At 41.8% G+C, this 20,097-nt stretch overlaps 1 protein-coding gene across 1 annotated transcript in view; it reads left to right on the forward strand.

Moving 5' to 3' along the window:
• Positions 1-2,953: 2,953 nt before the first annotated feature.
• The window catches only part of LOC115589834 (Fc receptor-like protein 5), a 36,598-nt gene continuing 19,454 nt past the window's right edge, over positions 2,954-20,097 (forward strand). Inside the window, exon 1 of the mRNA XM_030431012.1 lies at positions 2,954-3,014. Within this exon, the coding sequence (XP_030286872.1) occupies positions 2,984-3,014 (31 nt within the window). The 5' untranslated portion in view covers positions 2,954-2,983. The remainder of the gene's footprint in view (positions 3,015-20,097) is intronic.

Here is a 20,097-nt window from a genome sequence, read left to right on the forward strand (position 1 = left end):
AGAAAATGGCGCCGCCGTACCTGTAGGTTTACCTGTTAGAGGCGGAGTCACGTCTTCCGGGAGTGAGAGAGAGAGAGAGAGAGAGAGAGAGAGACAGACAGACAGAGAAATGGTGACATCTAGAGAGCACATTATGAAAATCTGTGCAAAGACATACCAGTACATCAAATCAAGAATTCAGATCAATTTATTACAAGGAAACAAACATTAGAAGAAACAATTAAAAACAACCAAACCCCCTTGATTTCCTTACTTGGGAAGAAGCCGAGGAAAGTTTGTGGTCCAGACAGCATTAAAAACCAAAATGCTCAAAAGCAGCATCCCAGATTTGCAGGGTGCAGTGGTGGAGTTGTTCAATACTGTACTTCAGTCAGGATGTTTTCCTGACATCTGCCTCATTTCCCCCATTCATAAGAGTGGGGACAGATCAGACCCTAATAACTACCGAGGCATCTGTGTCAGCAGCTGTCTGGGTAAACTATTCTGTAGTATTCTCAATAAAACAATACTAGATTTCCTTGTGGAACACTCCATCCTGAGTAAAAGTCAAATTGGCTTCTTCCCAAAACACGGCACCACTGACCATGCATCACACTTTATTTAACAAACATGTACACCAAACAAAAATGGTAAAATATTCACTTGTTTCATTGATTTCAAGAAAGCGTTTGACTGTATTTGGCATGTAGGGCTCTATTACAGGCTCCTACACTGTGGTATGGGGGGCAAAATGGATGATCTGGTTAAATAAATGTATTTAGAAAAATATATGTGCTGTTAAAATTGGAGACAAACAAACTGACTTCTTCACCCAGAGAAGAGGTGTACACCAGGGCTGCTCTATTTAATGTGTATATAGGACAGTGGTCTGGAAAGGTCAACAAGGTTGTTGCTGTTTGTACCTTGCAGGACACCATAGTTAAGGTTAAGATATATGTCCATTTCCATGTCCTGTAAGGCGAGGGTTTTATTGGCAGCCTTAGGAGATAGTAGCACAAAAACCACCCATCCATTTGACCGGTATATTGATACTGTTCAGTCAATTCCTGAACCAAGTTTTTTTACCATAAGTACTAATGTGTAGTGTATGTGTTTTATACTGTTCGTGAGACTTTGTGGATGGCCCCTAGCATACGATTAGCTCATATTTTTGATACTAGATTATTATTTGATAATATTTTAATTTTTTTCAAGTGAAGTAGTTTATTTTCTCGTTCCCTTTTATAAGCAGAATAACATTAGTTCCCTTTCTAGGTCCTGTAAGGGTGATAACAGAAGAAGAGTGTTAGGGTGGAGGATTAAAGTGCAGGCCCAAGTCTCAGCCACAATTGGAAACCCAGTGTCTGGTGCCATTCCTTCTTTCCACACAACACCCCATGACACAAACAGACAACAACAAAAACACAACGCAAGGTCCAGTGGAGGTGTAGAGGGATTCTGGCAGCCAATACACACCCAGATGCTGTGGGTTACATGCGCTGTTGAGCTGGATCAGTGTGCTGCTCCTGGCCTCTTCCTCCTCGATAGAGAGGTGAAGTCTCTCAGACAGATCCTGACCCGGTTCAGGCTCAGACAGATCCTGACCCGGTTCAGGCTCAGACAGATCCTGACCCGGTTCAGGTTCAGTGATCACAAATTGACAATCCAAACAGGAAGACACAAAAAATCATGGCAACCAAAAGAAAACAGAACATGTGGTCACTGTTCGACAGGTGAGGTCGAGACAGAGATGCACTTTTTCCTACAATGTGAAACTTTTCAATGTGACAGTGAATGACCGACACACACACACACACACACACACACACACACACACACACACACACACAGGGTATACTGTATACATAATTAAGGTAAATCAAACTCTGTGTTGTGTTGGTGTTCATGACAAGATGGGCATTATTAGTTTATATGCCAGCAGGGACATGGGAAGAAGCATCGACACTTTGCTGCCTCCCACAGTTCAGACGTTGAACTACAGCTCACTGACAGAAGAGAAGGTTTTATCAGTCAGGCTTCACTCAGTGTTGAAAAGAGCGCTGTTGTTATCTCAGCTGAATGCTGCTCAATTGTAAAGTTGTTGTGCTGCTTCATAGCCTATAGGACTGTAATTATAGAATATATACTGAGGTCCAGTAGGGCAGTGCTGCATATTCAAAGACTGATATGATGAACCCTGAGCATGGTTTCAGAGGACACTTGTGTTTGAGTTTGCTCAGGTTGATAATGTGGCTGCTCATGTCCGATTTCACAGAAATGCGACTCATTAGAGTCAAACCTCTGTGACCAGCATGAGGCTGAGGATGAGGTTTACTTGTTTGTTTCTCCTTTCTGATTAAAGATGAAGAGCTGTGATGTGTTGATGCACCAAGTCTGGTTGTTGTTGTTGTTTGCATGTGAGAAGCTGAAAAGAAAATACTTGACTTGAATAATCAGTACTCATGAGTTGGACCACAGCCAGGTTTTGTGACTTTACCTGGCACATGTGTGACTGTATAATGCTACAAAAATCAAACATATAAACACATGGCTAAATACTGTATTGCTTTGTGGTAGTTCCTGTAACAAAGGTGTAACCAGGACCACATATTGCCATGACAACATGTTGAAAATATGTTCCCCCTTTCCTTCTCTTGCATCCAAAGCAGTCCATTTGTGGATGTGCTAGCCAGATCAAAATCCTTCAACAGGAGACCAGGAGCGGACTCGTTCCACAACCACTTGGTGCATAAACGGATCAATATTACCAAAATGGAGATCAGCCATCAGTGAAGTCAGAATTACAGTTACTACAGTCAAGTAATTGTAATTCAAATACTATAGTTTAAGTGTTTGATTTATTATGTTTTTAATGTTTTGTACAGTAAAGTAAAACCGTGTGAAACAAAGAGGTGATCATCTCTGTGGTTGTTTGATTTGTTCCTCCTGTCTCGTTGTTGTCTGTCGTGGTTTACAGTAAGAACTCTGACAGCATCGACGGAGGATGGAGGTCGCTTCACTCTGCCTCATAATCTGTAAGAAATTCAACTTTTTTAATAGACATGCTATGGGTGGATCAATAATTTTTAATACCAATACTTAAGGGCTTTGTTCCCTACACCCTATTATATATATTATTTTGATTTCACTCTGTCATTGTCAAGAAGTACTGAGACAAGGGAATGCAGTTTAGCATCAGACCAGAAGTTCACAATACAGTAGGGTAAATGTGTGGAGAGTGACAGTAAGAAGTAGAATGATAGACCAAGATAGATACAAAAGTCCGGAATTGAAAAGGCTATAACAATGCTGAGCTGACAGTCAGTCTGATCACTTCAGAACCAAACATGCAGGGTTTGATGTCAGTAAGATTAGATGTCAAAATGATGTTTTTAAAATCTCGTCTTTTATTTCCTGTTTGAATCACCAGCAGCCAATCTGAGCATCCACCCTGACAGATCCCAGTTCTTTCGGTATGAACACATCTCTCTAAGCTGTGCAGGGCCAGAAAACTCTACTGGCTGGACACTGAAGAGAAACGTCTCATCTAAGACATCTCAGCCATGCAAGGGGGGCTTCGGAGACCCACGTGACTCTGTCTGCACAATCAGGAATGCTGACCCATCTGACACCGGGGTGTACTGGTGTGAATCTGAGCACGGCGAGTGCAGCTAACCCATCAACATCACAGTGGCAGGTATGCTGCTAAATGAGAGTGTGTTTTGTTTCAGATTGTGTTTTATGCTCCAGTTTGACAAAGAGATCATAAATTGGTTACTTACATGTGATGCCCAAGACTTTACATGGAGAGGCCTTCTATGCTGGCAGAGACCAGGACTAACATGTCGTTTGCGAGCCACTTTCTCTCTCTGGCCGACCGACTGCTGGGTGAACGCGTCACTAACTGTGCACCAATCCAGGAAAGCCTCCACCGACACCCAGTGTACATCTTTGCTATTGCCATAGGCTCAATCATCAATGTGTTTCCTCAGATAGTGATTTCACAAATATTTATTTACATAAAAATCTGCCAGATTATTACTTTAAATATGACGTGAGGCTGAGCTGCATCATCTGTCCATTGTCGTGTTACAGTTTACTCTATATTTTATGATCTCTGTCGATTCAAGACAAATGCAACTCACAACATGGCACAGTATGATATAAATGATGTCAAGGTGAAATTTCATCATGGCGGGTAACAAACAGTGAAGGGTGAAAGTTTTGTCAATTCTGATGAAACGAATGAATGCAAAAGGAACGTTTCTAGACTCCTGCCTCCACCGTGGTATTAATGTTCCAGCTGTGTAACGTCTTTTTCGGCACTAGTGTTAAAAAAACTTCCGCAAAGATTACACCTGTGCATCCTCACTCACAGCTCCTCGAAAAGCTTCCTCTTTCCTCTGTCCTTGAGGAACATTTCAGGAACCGAGACATCCTTCAATATGGTGCATGGAAACCAATTTCTGGATCACAGCCAAGGAACCTAAAAGTCAACGAAAGAGGCCAGACTGTTGTCACAGATGTATTGAAGTCTATGGGAGATGCATGGAGAAACACATTAAAATCCAACATATCTACATCGTATGACTTCTAGTGTAAAACATTTTAGCTCATTATTTTTCATCACCAGCCATTTCTTTTTTCTTTATTTCCTGTCATCCTTTTTACTGCCATTATTTACAACACACTTGTCCATCCATCCATCCATCCATACATTCATATTCTTCCGCTTATCCGGGGCCGGGTCGCGGGGGCAGCTGCCTGAGCAGGGACACCCAGACTTCCCTCTCCCCGGACACTTCCTCCAGCTCTTCCGGGAGGATCCCAAGGCGTTCCCAGGCCAGCTGAGTGACATAGTCACACCAGCGTGTCCTGGGTCTTCCTCGGGGTCTCCTCCCAGCAGGACATGCCAGGAACACCTCCCGAGGGAGGCGTCCCGGGGGCATCCGAAACAGATTCCCGAGCCACCTCAGCTGGCTCCTCTCGATGTGGAGGAGCAGCGGCTCTACTCCGAGCTCCTCCCGGGTGACAGAGCTCCTCACCTCTCTAAGGGACGTCCTGCCACCCTGCGGAGGAAACTAATTTCAGCCGCTTGTATCCGGGATCTTATTCTTTCGGTCATGACCCAAAGTTCATGGCTATAGGTGAGGGTAGGAACGTAGATTGACTGGTAAATCGAGAGCTTCACCTTTCGACTCAGCTCTCTCTTCACCACGACAGACCGCTACAACGACCGCATTACTGCGGCCGCTGCACCGATCCGCCTGTCAATCTCATGTTCCATCATTCCCTTACTCGTGAACAAGACCCCAAGATACTTAAACTCCTCCACTTGAGGCAGGAACTCTCCTCCCACCCGGAGGGAGCAAGCCACCTTTTTCCGGAACCATGGCATCAGACTTGGAGGTGCTGATTCTCATCCCAGCCGCTTCACACTCGGCTGCAAACCGCCCCAGGACATGCTGGAGGTCCTGGCTCGAAGGAGCCAACAAGACCACATCATCCGCGAAAAGCAGAGATGAAATCCAGTGGCTCCCGAACCAGATCCCCTCCGGCCCGTGGCTGCGCCTAGTAATTCTGTCCATAAAAATGATGAACAGAACCGGTGACAAAGGGCAGCCCTGCCGGAGTCCAACATGCACCGGGAAGAGGTCTGACTTACTGCCGGCAATGCGAACCAAGCTCCTGCTCCGGTCATACAGGGACCGTACAGCCCTTAATAGAGTGCCTCCGACCCCGTACTCCCGGAGCACCTCCCACAGAATGCCACGAGGGACACGGTCGAATGCTTTCTCCAAGTCCACAAAACACATGTGGACTGGTTGGGCAAACTCCCATGAACCCTCGAGCACCCTGCGGAGGGTATAGAGCTGGTCCAGTGTTCCTCGGCCAGGACGAAAACTGCATTGTTCCTCCTGAATCTGAGGTTCGACTATCGGCCGAATTCTCCTCTCCAGTACCCTGGAATAGACTTTCCCGGGGAGGCTGAGGAGTGTGATCCCCCGACAGTTGGAACACACCCTCCGGTCCCCCTTTTTGAATAGAGGGACCACCACCCCGGTCTGCCAGTCCAGAGGCACTGTCCCCGACTGCCACGCAATGCTGCAGAGACGTGTCAGCCAAGACAGCCCCACAACATCCAGAGACTTGAGGTACTCAGGGCGGATCTCATCCACCCCCGGTGCTTTGCCACCGAGGAGCTTCCGGACTACCTCAGTGACTTCGGCTTGGGTCATGGATGGGTCAACCTCTGAGTCCCCAGCCTCTGCTTCCTCTATGGAAGGCGTGTCAGTGGGATTGAGGAGATCCTCGAAGTATTCCTTCCACCGCCCGACAATGTCCCCAGTTGAGGTCAACAGCTCCCCACCTCCACTCTAAACAGTGTTGGTGGAGGAGTGCTTCCCCCTCCTGAGGCGCTGGATGGTTTGCAAACTACACACTTGTATCCCACCTTATATTAAAAGTCTTATATTGGCCCAGTCTGACACAACAGAATGTAAGGAAAGAGGAGGAAACAAAGAGACTTAGCCGTAGGATTGATCATGTAAATTTACTTATGGAAATAAGACGTGGTGTTACGTTCTGTACTAAATGTTGGCTTTGCCTTTCTGTATTTCAGAGGATGATGTGATCCTTGAGAGCCCTTTACATCCTGTGACAGAGGGAGACACTGTGACACTTCGCTGTTCCTACAAGAAAAGAACTCAATATAATCCTACTTCAGATTTCAGCACTACGTTCTACAAAGACGGTGAATTCTTTGGTACTGAGCCTGCAGGAAAGATGATCCTCTCATCGGTGTCCAAGCATCATGAAGGCCTCTACAAGTGTGAACACCCTGAGAAAGGACAGTCAGAGCAGAGCTGGCTGTCTGTGACAGGTGAGCTGATCTTCTGCTCTCTGTGTGACACAACATGTCGGGCATCATGTTTCATGTCTGAAGCTGATGGATTTCTTCCATAGATTCCACAGATCAGCCCTCGAATGTCTCTTCTCCTACTCCTACTCTTCATCCTCCTCTCATGTCTCTGCACAAGCTGTTGTGCATCATCCTGCTCTTCATCCTCTACACTGTCATCCTCATCCTCGGCATATACACGTACCGAAGGTGGGCTCGAGGTAAGAACAGTTCTAATAGACTATTATTACGGCTGTACTGATCATCCCATCTGGTTTCCTACTCCAAAAGACGCACGTCAAAACGTCAAGCTGGAGAGTGATCTGATTGGTCAGTAGGCTGTCATCCTGATATAACCCTCTTAACACAGCTCCTGTTAGCTGTACTGTAGATTACCATGGTGATAGACCTCAATAAAATGGGGCCAGTGCGAGATGGCGGAAAACCAAAGCCGAACCTAATAAAGGCCAGCTAACCCACACAGCTCACTACGTGACAATGGCCTCAGTTTGTGGCTTACATGGTGAACAAGGCCAACAGAGCAGAGCTGGTTGTCACAGCAACGTTGGTAGAAAGCAGGAAGTGAAACGAAGCCATGCAAGACTGAAAAAAGGAAAAAAAAATGATTTCAGACATTCTCTGCTCTGGTTTTCCTGCAGCTCGAGCTGATGTTAAAAGGAGAGTGTCTGATCAATACTGAAGAAGAAGAAGAAGAAGAAGAAGAAGAAGAAGAAGAAGAAGAAGAGGTTGTTTGCTGCCCTAAATGATTGAAAAAAAGCTAATATTATTATTTCTTTAAGCATCTCTTTGCCAGTATAGCACGATGCCAACATGCTTTAATTAATATATTAAAAAATGATGCGTGCACTGAATCAACCACAAACATTCTGGTTCTCAAATCTGATGAGTCATTTGTTTAAACATAAAGAAAGATGGCGGACACATTGTAAATATGCTTGATGCTGTGTACGAAATACTATCTACATTTCTTATTCCAATGTAACAATGTTTAACATTTATATACTGTGTTACGATGTTTTGACTTCTGGGCTGAACTTTGCAATAAAATAACTTAGAACACATTTTTAAAGGTTGAGCAGAAATTCATCCGGTCTGCAGCAAAATGGAAATATGTTTACTATAGAAGAACTTCTTTGGTGGCGTATCGACAAGATGTATTCACTATATGCCGTGTAATACAATGGAGATTTTTGTATATAAAATGTGAGAAATAATTGCTGAAATTATGTGTAGATTAATTAATGTAAAATCAATAAACAAAGTACTTATAGAAAGCTAACTTCTTAACTGTGTATCCCGTGTAGCTGTGAGTCATATGCAACTGCCATTTCATTTGTGTCAACAAATTATTGTCAACATGAGTTTATTCACATCATCATAATACTGAGGTTTGGAAGACATGCAATTCAGCTGCAATTCTTAAAAAGCAATAAAACACTGGTTTATTATTAGGCTGTTTATTGGAGGCCAAGTGCAAACTAGAAATACAGGCTACACATCTAAACATGTGACAAAACCAAGAAATGACTACTGTGACTGTTAGTAACAACAATGTTTACAACAGCAAAGTCACAGTGAACTCAATATCTGGAAGAAGTTTAAGATGTTTGGCAGATAAACAGCCACACAGACAGCTGTCAGATTATTCTTAACTCTCATTAACAAGCAGTTATCTTAACAAGGACAAAGGGACACTCTTCTGAAATATGACTCATATTTAAGCACGTTGAATAAGTGGAAGGCGACTTGTTGCCCCCACAAGGAAGTTATGTTCATGGATTTATAACTCACAAAGGTTCAAGTCGCTCCACTGTCACGTCTCATCTACGTACGTGGTGGAGTTCTGATGAGGCAGCAGCTTCTCTCTCTCTCTCATTTAAAACTGATCCACTGACACAATAGTGCCAAATATGACCCTGTTGTTGTCTGGGCCATTTTAATAATGAAGCTCTGGTAACTCAAACAATGCCATTCTTTATCAACCATTTGTTAAGCAGCGGGTTAAAGGTTTATAAACATCTATTTTCCAAATGTTGTCTTAATAGAGGACCTACAAAGGATTTGATAACCATTTTTTCACGAACAAGACCACGCCACAATTTGATGTTAAGATAGTCTATTGAAGTTTGGAAAGGATGGGAAGAGGGGGGTCGAGGTCGGTGGATGACGAAAGGGAAGAGTCGAGGTCGTGGATGAAGAGGGAGTTTGAGTGGGGCGCAGATCGGCTGGAAAGTTTAGGAACCGGGATGTTGAGACTCAGAGTGGGGGTACGTCTCGGTGGGCGAACGTCTTGCTCAGCGTGGCTTCATCATCCCCCCACTTCTTCCCGTTGAGTGACGATGTCGAAGGCTGGACTGCTGACAGTTCTGTAAGAGGATAATGGAGAAGGAGAGGGTCTGGGGGGGGAGGGTTAAAAGAACTTGGGAAGAACATGGGAACTGGTTAGACTTGCCTATAACGATTAAACGTGTGATTGGGTCAGGGCGAGCAGGTGGTTGAGTTAATGAGACATAGGTGTTTTGATGAGATGCGGGTGATTATATTGGCTGAGCCTGGGTGGCAGATTGACAAGGCAAGGTGGCTTGTTCAAGTTCGTGAACCTTAGTTATAATAACTCCATTAAACATCAGTCGCAGCATTACAATAAAGTATTGAAAGTATATTTTAGTAGTTTGAATGGATGTTTAGACATACTCAAAAATGTTTCAACTGATTCTACGGTCAAAAAAAAAAAGTTTCATACCTGTTGAGGCCACGGCAGCTCGAGTGAGCAGCAACATGATGAATCCCACTTTCTCCTTCATCACGCTCAATCAAACCAGTGTGTGGAATATGATAAAGATAAAAGATGTGACACCTTACGAATGATGATGAAGAATTGTCACACAAACACTTCCTCATTATGACAGAGCAGAAACTTCATCTTTACATGTCAGTGTCCTGGCAACGAGAAGGAAAAAAACATGAGAGTTGTCTGGCTGGTTGTTCAGCTCTGTGTGTCTGTGGGCCTCCTGCATGGTTTCTGTCTAGTGACAGTTATATGGTTGCAGAACATACTGTATATGGTGTAAGGATGAAAACATTCTCAGTTAAGGAGTTCATCCTGAAGGGTGTTCATGTAACCTCTTCTGTGTACAAACTCCCCCAAAAACCCAATTTAAAAAACCAAAAATGTTCATGGATCTATACTTAAAATTAGTCCAAAGGTCATCTCTGAGTAATTGTTCAAACAATGTGTTGTTTATTTATAAAAGTCTCCAGTGTTTTCAGGTGCAATCTTTCTATAAAATCTCAGGACAGACAACTGGATGTTTCCATGTCGTCCATCATTCTGAACATGCAAATCATCAGAGATCACACAGACTCTGAATGTTCCACTCCTTATCAACTTCAGTTATCAGCTCTGAAACAATAATGTGTCTAATCCACAAAAACAACTTTAATGACTCCTGGATGTATTCTAATGAGCTAAATGAACAAATATGTCATCTCCACATTTACAGTTCTTACAGGCTTTAAAAAGAACTGGTTCTGTTTGAATCTCCGCCTGATTTCTCACATGACACGATGAATATTCCTGCAGAAGCTGCTGAAGCTGAACTCTCCTCCTTTAACCAACAGATGGTTTTGGTAACACACCATGAAATGTAGTAAAACATCCAGCAAATGACTTGATGCAGGAAATGCAGTCAGTGTGATTTTGATTTGTCTCACAGTTGCAAATAACTATAATAATAATCGTTAAAAGAACAACTCGAAGCGAAAAGTACAGCTGATTATTTATTTAATATAACATTTTTTTTTTAAAACACTCCAGTAAAAATATTTGTAAAAATAATTCATGTACAACAATTTTTTGTATTCATTCATAACTAAATTCATACATGTTAAACACTTTTAAAAATTCAAACCTGCAGTAAAAAAACAAAAAGTTTATTAAACTGTTTTCAGTGCAGAACATAAACTCCAATAGAACCTGGTGAGTATCACATATTTAGCATCAGTCTACATTCACTTTATAATCCCTGAATGAATGAACACATGACAGGAACAATGGATGGATTCATATGTTAAGACACATTACAATCAATATTTTTGTTTCTAGAACAATGGACTTGTCCACACGTACACATATATTTATCAAAACAAAGCTAGTTCTCTGTGTAACCCCTTTTTCCCTTAGTGCTTAAAATCTGCACTGAGGTCACATCCAAATAAAAATAAAACAGGTCCTAGGTTCTCAGCTAAAGATGATGAATTCGCTTGGGGTTCTTAATTAAGCAAGGGACTTTATCACTTGAGTAAAAACAATGGAAAATAATTAGCGCGGTGCCTCCACTGAAAACTTGCTATGCTTTGTGTTAGCAAACTTATGCAAGTCCTCAGAACTCAAATACAGTTTTTAGTCTTAAAGAATATTAAACAACAATATGTAAAGGTAAGACACAAATATTTATTTTGTTAAACCTTTTAAGATCTTTGGAATAATACCCTTCAAAAGGAGAAATGCTCTAGAAATAGATAAGAAAAATAAAAACAACAAACAAAACACTTCCTGTACATTTAAATCAAGACAGTAATGCCTGAAGCATCAAAATGTTTTTCTTTTTACCCTTTTTAAATCAATAGCACAGTTGTTTCCTTCAACCAACCAATAATGAAAGGTGTATGTGTGTATGTCTGATCTTTTAATCAAAAAACTTAACCCTTTTTCAGTGCTTTCCACAAGCGCCGGCTGCCGGCCATATAGCCGACTACACAGTTAACTCCAGCCGGCTACTTTAATGACTATTATTTTTCGATTTTAATAAAGTTAAATGTTTTTCTAACAGACTGACAATAATGTCAAACTGAACCGCACTCATTAAAATTGTGATTCGCTGTGCTTGTACTGATAATAATCACAAATTACTCCGATCATCGCCGACTTCATTGATCACAAGGGAGAGAAACTCATCCGCGGCCCCGACACGCGGTGTGTGTGCGCGCGCACTCAGCGGAGTCAGTGTGTCGGCCGTCGGAGGCGAGAAGCAGGGCTCACCATAATACGCTTATTTTGTCACCGGTAATCCACTCTTCTCTTCCAGCGTCCATTTAGCAATACCTGCGACACGTGCTGGCATCAAAAAACACTGTCGGTTGTACAAATGAAACCAAACGGACTCTAAGAGTGTATTTTCATTAGCTGCTAAGGGAGAAACGTTCACTGAGTGTTTAATTGTGTAGCCACCACTGCAGACTGTGAAGGTGTCATGCACCGACAATAAGATATTTACAAGCCCAGAACGCCTCACGATGCAATATTATGTGAGCTTGTATAGCCTATTATTTATTATTTTCAGTGCGCAAATCACAGTTTTTATTGGTGCATTAGCGTCTGGCATACTTAGTTACACTAATGAATAAAAGAAGATGCGATATTTTGTAATAATAATAATATAATATATAGAGTAGATATTGATGCTGATAATAATAATAATAATAATATTATTAATAATAATAATAGTAGAGCAAATGTCTGAGAAATTAATATAGGCTGCCTGTTCTGCAGGCACACTTAGGCTAATAATAATAATAATGTAGTAACATTATTATTATTATTATTACATTTAAGACCAGTATATAAGATCGTACCCCCCCCCCCCTCCCGGCTGGCTACTTATGTATTATGGCTGGCTAGTCTGTGTCTTAGTGGAAAGCCCTGCTTTTTGTTCTCTCACATCAATGAAATGAATTTAACTTGAGCTCAAACTTAACCTTTTTAAATGAAAATAAACCTATGAAATTAGATTTTTAGCTTGTTTGTAACTTAATCAAATAGTGGTTCTCTTTTTATAAACCATTCACTCACGAAATTATGAGATGTGTTCTTAATATTTTAACTGTATTCACACCTATTAAATGTTCAGAATATGAATTCAATAACACAAATGCATAGAAATATCAAACCAAAATGCATTTGTGTACTCAAAACACAATAACAGTACCCACACCTGTACCATTGTATTTTTCAGTCCACATAGAAACAAAAACAAATGATAATGACCATGAAAAGTCTAACCCAAGCGCTTGGATAATTTCCCTAACCGTTGGGGCCCATTTGAAGCGTTGGTGCACATGAAGTTTTATCCAGTTAGAAGAAGTTAAACTCTGAAACCAGGACAGTTCACACAGTCTCGTGTCTCTATCCTGCCCTCGGCTCCGTTCCAATGTCAAGTACTCACGCAACCTCTCGTTGTAGATGCAATATGGCGTTGCAGCCAGCAAGGACGTAGAGTGATGTCCAGACAGCCCCGCGCCGACTCCTGTAGCACCGGCTACCTGCGACACGTCCTCGTTCTCTGCTGTCACCTCGTCCGCCGTCCCCTCCGTCTGTACCGTCCGTACGTATGTCGCGTGGAGGCTTTCTCGTGTCCGTGTGGTGAAACAGTCTGATTCTCTGCCACCCAGCTAACTCACAGCGCTCTGCTGGCTAATGTCGGAGCTAGTGACGGAGACCACGCTGTGGCGGCTCGGAAAACTTCACCGTCGTGTAAACTACACACACTCGACTGAGATAAGTGAAAAGAGTTTCTTTTCTGACCAAATAAGTCTCTCTGGGCAGGGCAATATCTGGGCCAACATTGAGTTCAAGTCTCCAAAATACTGACTTTCTCTTTTCTCTGCCGAGGAAAAACCACCGCCCGCTCGCCACTGTCCCAAGGAACTCTGGGATACTTCCTCCCGCGGAAATAAAAAAAATAGTTTTTATCAAACAGGAAAAACTTAACCTTTACCATTTTCAAAGACCATAGAATACTTTCAAACAACATAATACATGAATTACAGAGTTAATATATTAACAGTATTAATTTTAACATGACTACGGCAAAAATAGGAAGAACCAGAGGATTTTGGGAAATGAAGTCCTACTCTACTCCGTCTTCTTGAAGCAATATAAAAGGGATAACCTGCATATTTTTACCATCACTAAAATTATAGAAACACAGTAAAATAAAAAAATAAATGTTTTTACACATTTTTAGAGAGCCCTACATCTGTGTTTTGGCCTTCAGTGCTCATGTTAATGTTTCAACTGTTAGTAAACTTCTCCCAGAGTGAAGATGTTCAGAAACTCTGTTTACGTCTGGAGATTTGTGTAAACGATGATTCAGAAACATGTTGATCGATGTGAACTCAGATTATGTGTCGGAGTATGTTGGAGTATTTGAGTTTATGTATCAACACTGAAACACTTCAGTGTTGGTTTCTGCTTTGGCAAACTCTGAATCTGCAGTGTGAAGCTGCTTGTTGGGAGAAGAACTCAACATCTTGTTCAACTAATGGACACATGTAGTTTCCATTTTCACACTGATGATTCTGTTGAACAATGTTGGCAGTGTTTGTCACTAATTCTTGTTAAGAAGATCGGTCTTCTGTGTGCAATGGTAATGTGTTCACTGTGTTACAGCTGGTCAGTGAACTTCACAGTAGACCAGAGTTTTTAATCACGTCAGCTCGGCTTTGACCTAAAAACATCAGACCTGAGTGAACATGCTAATTGGAAAAAAGCTGCATTATAAAACAGTGCTTAGGATCCAGACTTAAAGTGTGCATGTGCACAAAAAGTAGAAAAAAAAAACAGTTTACACACACACAGACACACACACACACTTACACACAATTTACCCTTAATACATCACATATAGATATATATACGTTCTCTTCTATTAAAAGGTGCTTGTCGGATATTACAGATTACATTGCTAGTTTGAATGTTTGTTATAAAGTGAATCTATTAAAAAAATGTGCTGTGAAGTTAAATGTCTCTGAGGCGTCATTATAATATGTTAGGTATGATGACGCCTCCAACATTTAATTTCTACAATCTGGCTTCATTTGGCCACTTCAGCAATTTTCTTTGTTGACAAAATGTCCGTATGCATGGGTCAGTTTACTTTTGCATGGAGAGTCGTGCGGAGGCAATATTTATAAATGTATAAAACTTAAAAGTCTGACTAACTACGCCAAGCTAATAGCAAGATAAACCTGAAATCAAGCAAAATCTTTGGATAAAGTGATACTAAACATCATCTGTGGAGCGCCTCGAACCCGTTCTCTTTTCTTCATACAGCTGAGCTGTTTGACTTCAATTCTCAGCAGAAGGACGGATGTTCCTGCTTCAGTTGCCAGCTGTGTCGGTTCGTTGCCATCAGCTGGATCGCCCTGGTCCTCATTCTCAATCATTTGTCTCCGTTCGTCATTTGGGTTATTATAGTAACAGATTTTGTTTTTTATAGACTGAATTAAATTTATGTCAGTTTGCAGTCTGATAAAGGTTTTACATGTCGCCTCTTGGAAAGAAACAAGAACATCAATGAGGTATCAAGGAAATGTGAAAGTTTATTTGATTCAATTCAGCTTTTTTGATAAAAGTGTTTTATATACAGGCTCAGGGAAAACCCAGACGACTAACAAGAGATGACTGCCCTGTAGTGATGGGCTCCAGATCTGAATACAGCTTAAAACAATAAACATAATCATGTGAAATCTACGCTTACTAACCAAACTAAAAATAAACAAACTACACAAATCTTAACGAAATTAGATCACATTGTACGGTTAATGTGAAGCAACACCCAGGTAGCTTAGCTTAGCTTAGCTTAGCATACAGACTGGGAACATGTGGAAGCATCACATGTTACGTATCATTAGTCTAATTCGTCCAAAAACAAAAACATTAGTCCAAAACAAATGTCATGGTTTTTTTGTTCGGTCATGTGCAGGAACTATTTCTCAGCCGGGTGCAGTGACTTCCTGACGTCTCTGGTTTTTATCTCACTGTGACAACAAGACTTCAGGGACAGTGGAAAGAAGATTTTGTTGCTAAAGCTAGGCTGGCTGTTTCCACCTATGTCCAGTCTTTATGCTAAGCTAAGCTAAGCTAAGCTAACTGGTGGCTGGCTATAGCTTCATGTTTAACAGACAGGCAGATGTTGATCTTCTCGTCTAACTCTTGGTAAGAAAGTGAATAGGGTTATGCAAATTTAAGTTTGAATCGTTTGATTAAATTAGCTGATTTTAAACACATGCCTAACTAACCAGACTCCTACAGTGCTCAGTGACCCGATGGTTCTGCTGTACCTCCTTCTCAACTACATTAGCTCTGCTTCTTGTACCGGTCCGGTTCAAGATTCCTGGAACCTCTTGAACCCTACAATTCTTCAGTTGTTTGTGTTTTGTACAATTTTGTTTGTATTTTCAGTCAACCGTCCAAACTAGCTTGGGCTATAAATGCTGTAGTATGTGGCCCTGGTTCGTGGCAGATTTATGGTCTTCATGGTAGGGTGTCATAGGGACAAACAAGTGAAGATGCCCAATAAACGCCTCCTGGTTGGAATAAAAGCAAGCATAAAAACAAGCTCTGCTGGTGTGGGTGCTTCTCAGCATTCCTGCAGAATCTCTCCCAGGCACAGACACAGACACACGGCTGCTCCCTCTGAAACAACAAAACAGTTGAACATGTATCAGGACATTTTAAAATGACTGCTGAGTGTTTCCTCTACCATCTGACGTATGGCTGAGTTTAGCTGACTATACTTGCTTGGTATCAGTGTGTGATATCCTGGCTGAATAGTATCATAACTTAACATAACTGTTAACTGTAGGAACAATCCCTCCCTGATTTACTTACATGCTCACTGTTAATGTTTTTATCTCAACATGAAACCACAGTATGTTAAATCATTCTAGAGACTCTGTGTCCGTCTGTTGAGGAACACAACAAATAAAACCTTTAAAATGTGAATTAACAATGTGAAAATTAAGAGGAGATATTCAAAACATACGTATTCCTTGTGACCACATCTGTTTATATTTAATAAATTCATGTATGGTTCTGACACTGTAGGTCGTGGTTTTCGCAGTTCTATCAGAACTGGAGTTTATGTCATTGAAAGAAGAGCAAAGAGCGACACTGAAGGCTTTTCTCAACGGACTTCGGTCAGTTTGATTCAGATGATGGTTCTGTGTAGAAACCATCCGGCTGAGCTCAGTTTGTTTCTAGTGAGAAGATGTTTACTTACTGGAATCAGCGACCTGCTGTGTACGCTTGCCTCCACACTCCGGCACTGTGAAAAAACAAGTCAAGTGTTACGACAACCCTTAAAAATTCTTGATAAATTGTGACAGTCTGACCCTTGTTGTGTTATGTATCTTCTAAACATATTGTTTCATATATACTTGATATTGACACGTTGTTGAGGGAAGAGCATTGTTTTATAACGCATTCTTCAAAGTTTTCTCCTACTGCCGTCTAAATCCTAATCTTTGGTGTACCCACCAAGAATGATGTTAACAGAACAGCTGCTCCGCAGTTTGTCAGTGATTAAGGAGCATCCGTATGTCCCGTTGTCCGAGACTCGTACTGTGGAGAGCTTCAGCGACAGGTTTCCTTCGGTCAGCCCCTCGTGGGAGAGAGACGTCCGTCCTTCAAATTCTTCCCCCTGGTCCACACGATTGTCTTGATACAGGTAGACTGTGTGGTTTGGGTGATTATGATGCCACTCCACTGTCATATTGGTGGCATCCAATGTGGGGTGAAGTTGGCAAGGCAGAATCACATCCTGCCAGGCTCTGTTGAGGAAACACGTGAGACCAGATGAAGCCTTTGTTTGTCGACAGCTAACAAGAGTTAACATGCCGAATTTCTATTCCTAATTTATGTATTTTGGATAAATTACCTGCATTTATAAAGTTCTTTATGTAAAGCTTATTCACTCATTTGCTCCCAGTTGTTTTTACGTGCATTTTGAAGATCACAACTCAAAATTTTGTTATTTACATTTTCCATGAGATGGAAAAGTTAGTGTATCATTACAATGGAACAAAATAGAAGCAGATCTAGTGAATAGAAGATGATATACGTGAGGCATGTGACTTAAACATTGCCTAACCCTCAAATGAAGACCAGTAAAAACCAGATGTGTGTGGAGTATTCAGGAGACTAGCAAACCTTGGATACCTTACGTTGTATTTTTGAAATGTATTTTATTTGTGACACCAAGAAGAGAAGGCTGCTAATCCTCTTGTAGCAGTCCAATTGTTTGAGACTTTCTATTTTTCTTCATTTGGGTTGATTCTCCCTCTTGACTTACTGCAGGGGATTCAGATCGCCTCATGATCCCTTTTAGTAAATGCTTAAAAGAGGTGGGAAATGGCACAGCGGGGGCTCTCACCCTCATGCTGAATCTCCATTAGGGGCCATCCACATGGAAGCACTTTTGTGTGTAAACGCACATGATTTGCATCGTTTTGGCTGATCGTCCACATGGATCCTGTAAACACACTTTTTTAAACCTGGTCTCAGGATGGAAAAATCCGAGAACGCAGCCCTTGCGTTCTCATGTGGACAGCGAATCCGCATACTTTGCGTATCGATGACAGCATCGCCCCACCCCTCAACCTCTAGCCTTCGACCTCTGAACCCTGCAACATCTCTTAACCACAACAACAACAATGGCGGACTACATGCTTGTGTTCATGCTGCAGAAGATATTGAGCCTTACTGGCCTTGTAGTTGAGTGTGAGTCGCAGCAGCAGTTCGACCTCTTTATCAGTCCACACAAACGATTCTGGTTTCCTTGAACTAGCCATTTTCGTCTTCTTTTGTTGCGTTTAGTTTCTCCGTCTACTGTCTGTTTGTATACAGAGCAAAAGCTTTATTCGCATGCCTCGTCTCTTCTTCTTCTTTTAGGCCTGGAATATGAACTACAGTGTGTTGAGACGTTTACAATGGATCCGTTTGGAAACAAATACTCTTGAAACGATGCAGAGGAAGTTGGGGGAAAAAAAGATCGTTTTGGTACGTGTGGACATCCTCTTAATCACTGAGGACTAGGGATGTCCGATAATATCGGCCCTCCGATAATATCGGCCGATATTGACTTAAAAATGTAATATCGGGAATTATCGGTTTCGGGTTTTTGGTAACCGATGTTTGTTCTGTAGGCTTCAGCATTGCTGCATGAACGCAGCATGGGACGTTGACAGGCATGCAGTTGATGACGTATAACAACAGATGCTACACACGTGGGTTGCTAACCGTGGCTGCCCAGTGCATGAGACGTCTGTGGTTTGGAACTATTTCCAAGTGTCACCTACAAGTAGATTTGATCACCCACCTCAAGAAGAATCATGCAGAGTTACACGCTACATTTGTGCAGCAAAGTGATGAAAAGACGTAACGAAACACCGAAAAAAACCTCACAGTTGTCGCTTAAAGAGTCAACTGGAGTGTATTGCACTGGATAACGAGCCTTTTTCTATCATTCAAGACACCGGATTTACCAAACTTGTGGAGTTCCTGGAGCCACGTTATGCCCAGTCGCAAGTATATCTCAGACCAGTGCTTACCCGAATTGTACAGTATTGTTTACAGCCATGTCCAGAAGCTAACCTCTGGTGCCGTATGCATTAGCTTCACCACAGATAAGCATCTTCAAGAGTTAACCAGGTTAGCATGTTGAGTTTGACTGCGCAATGGCTAGATGAGGACTTTGTGTTGAAAAAGGCTGTACTTCACTCTTGCACAGACAGTGTTTACATTTGGAAAGCCATGTTGCATTTATGTATGCATCACAATATGTCACCAATATTTGGTGAAGAGACTTTGTTTATTTGGGAACCCCTTAAAGCCCCAGCCCCTTTATACATTCAGTTTGACCTTGTATTTCCCTGCGATATGTGAGAGCATACCTGTTTATTGTACCTGGAAGAGTCATTTGTTTATTGGTGTGTTGTCCTAATAGTAGACGTTGGGCATTCCCCTAGTTTTACATGTTGTTTGTTTATATTTGTATGTAGGTTGAGCTGGCCTGTAAGAAAATTACAGCCAGTACCGCCACACCCTGACCGCTGTTCAAACCAGTGTTTTGTAAGTGTGAACCATATTTTTGAACAAGACCTCTGGACAGTTGCCAAGTGTGTTAAGTGCTTGATTCGTCCCAGATTCTGTTCCAGCAGAATCTGGACCAGCACTTACGACACCTCCTTTGTCACTATCGAATACATTTTCCACTATCCTGTCCTTCTTTTATTTACAAATGAATTTTCTGAAAAATCACACAAAAGTGTTACCATGGCAGAAGGCTCCAGTCCTGCTGATGAACATATTTCGAGTCTTCTCAGTGCTGAATTTACAAGATTACATGAATATA

The sequence above is a fragment of the Sparus aurata genome, chromosome 10 (genome assembly GCF_900880675.1).
Source record: "Sparus aurata chromosome 10, fSpaAur1.1, whole genome shotgun sequence".
Classification (NCBI taxonomy): Eukaryota; Metazoa; Chordata; class Actinopteri; order Spariformes; family Sparidae; genus Sparus; species Sparus aurata.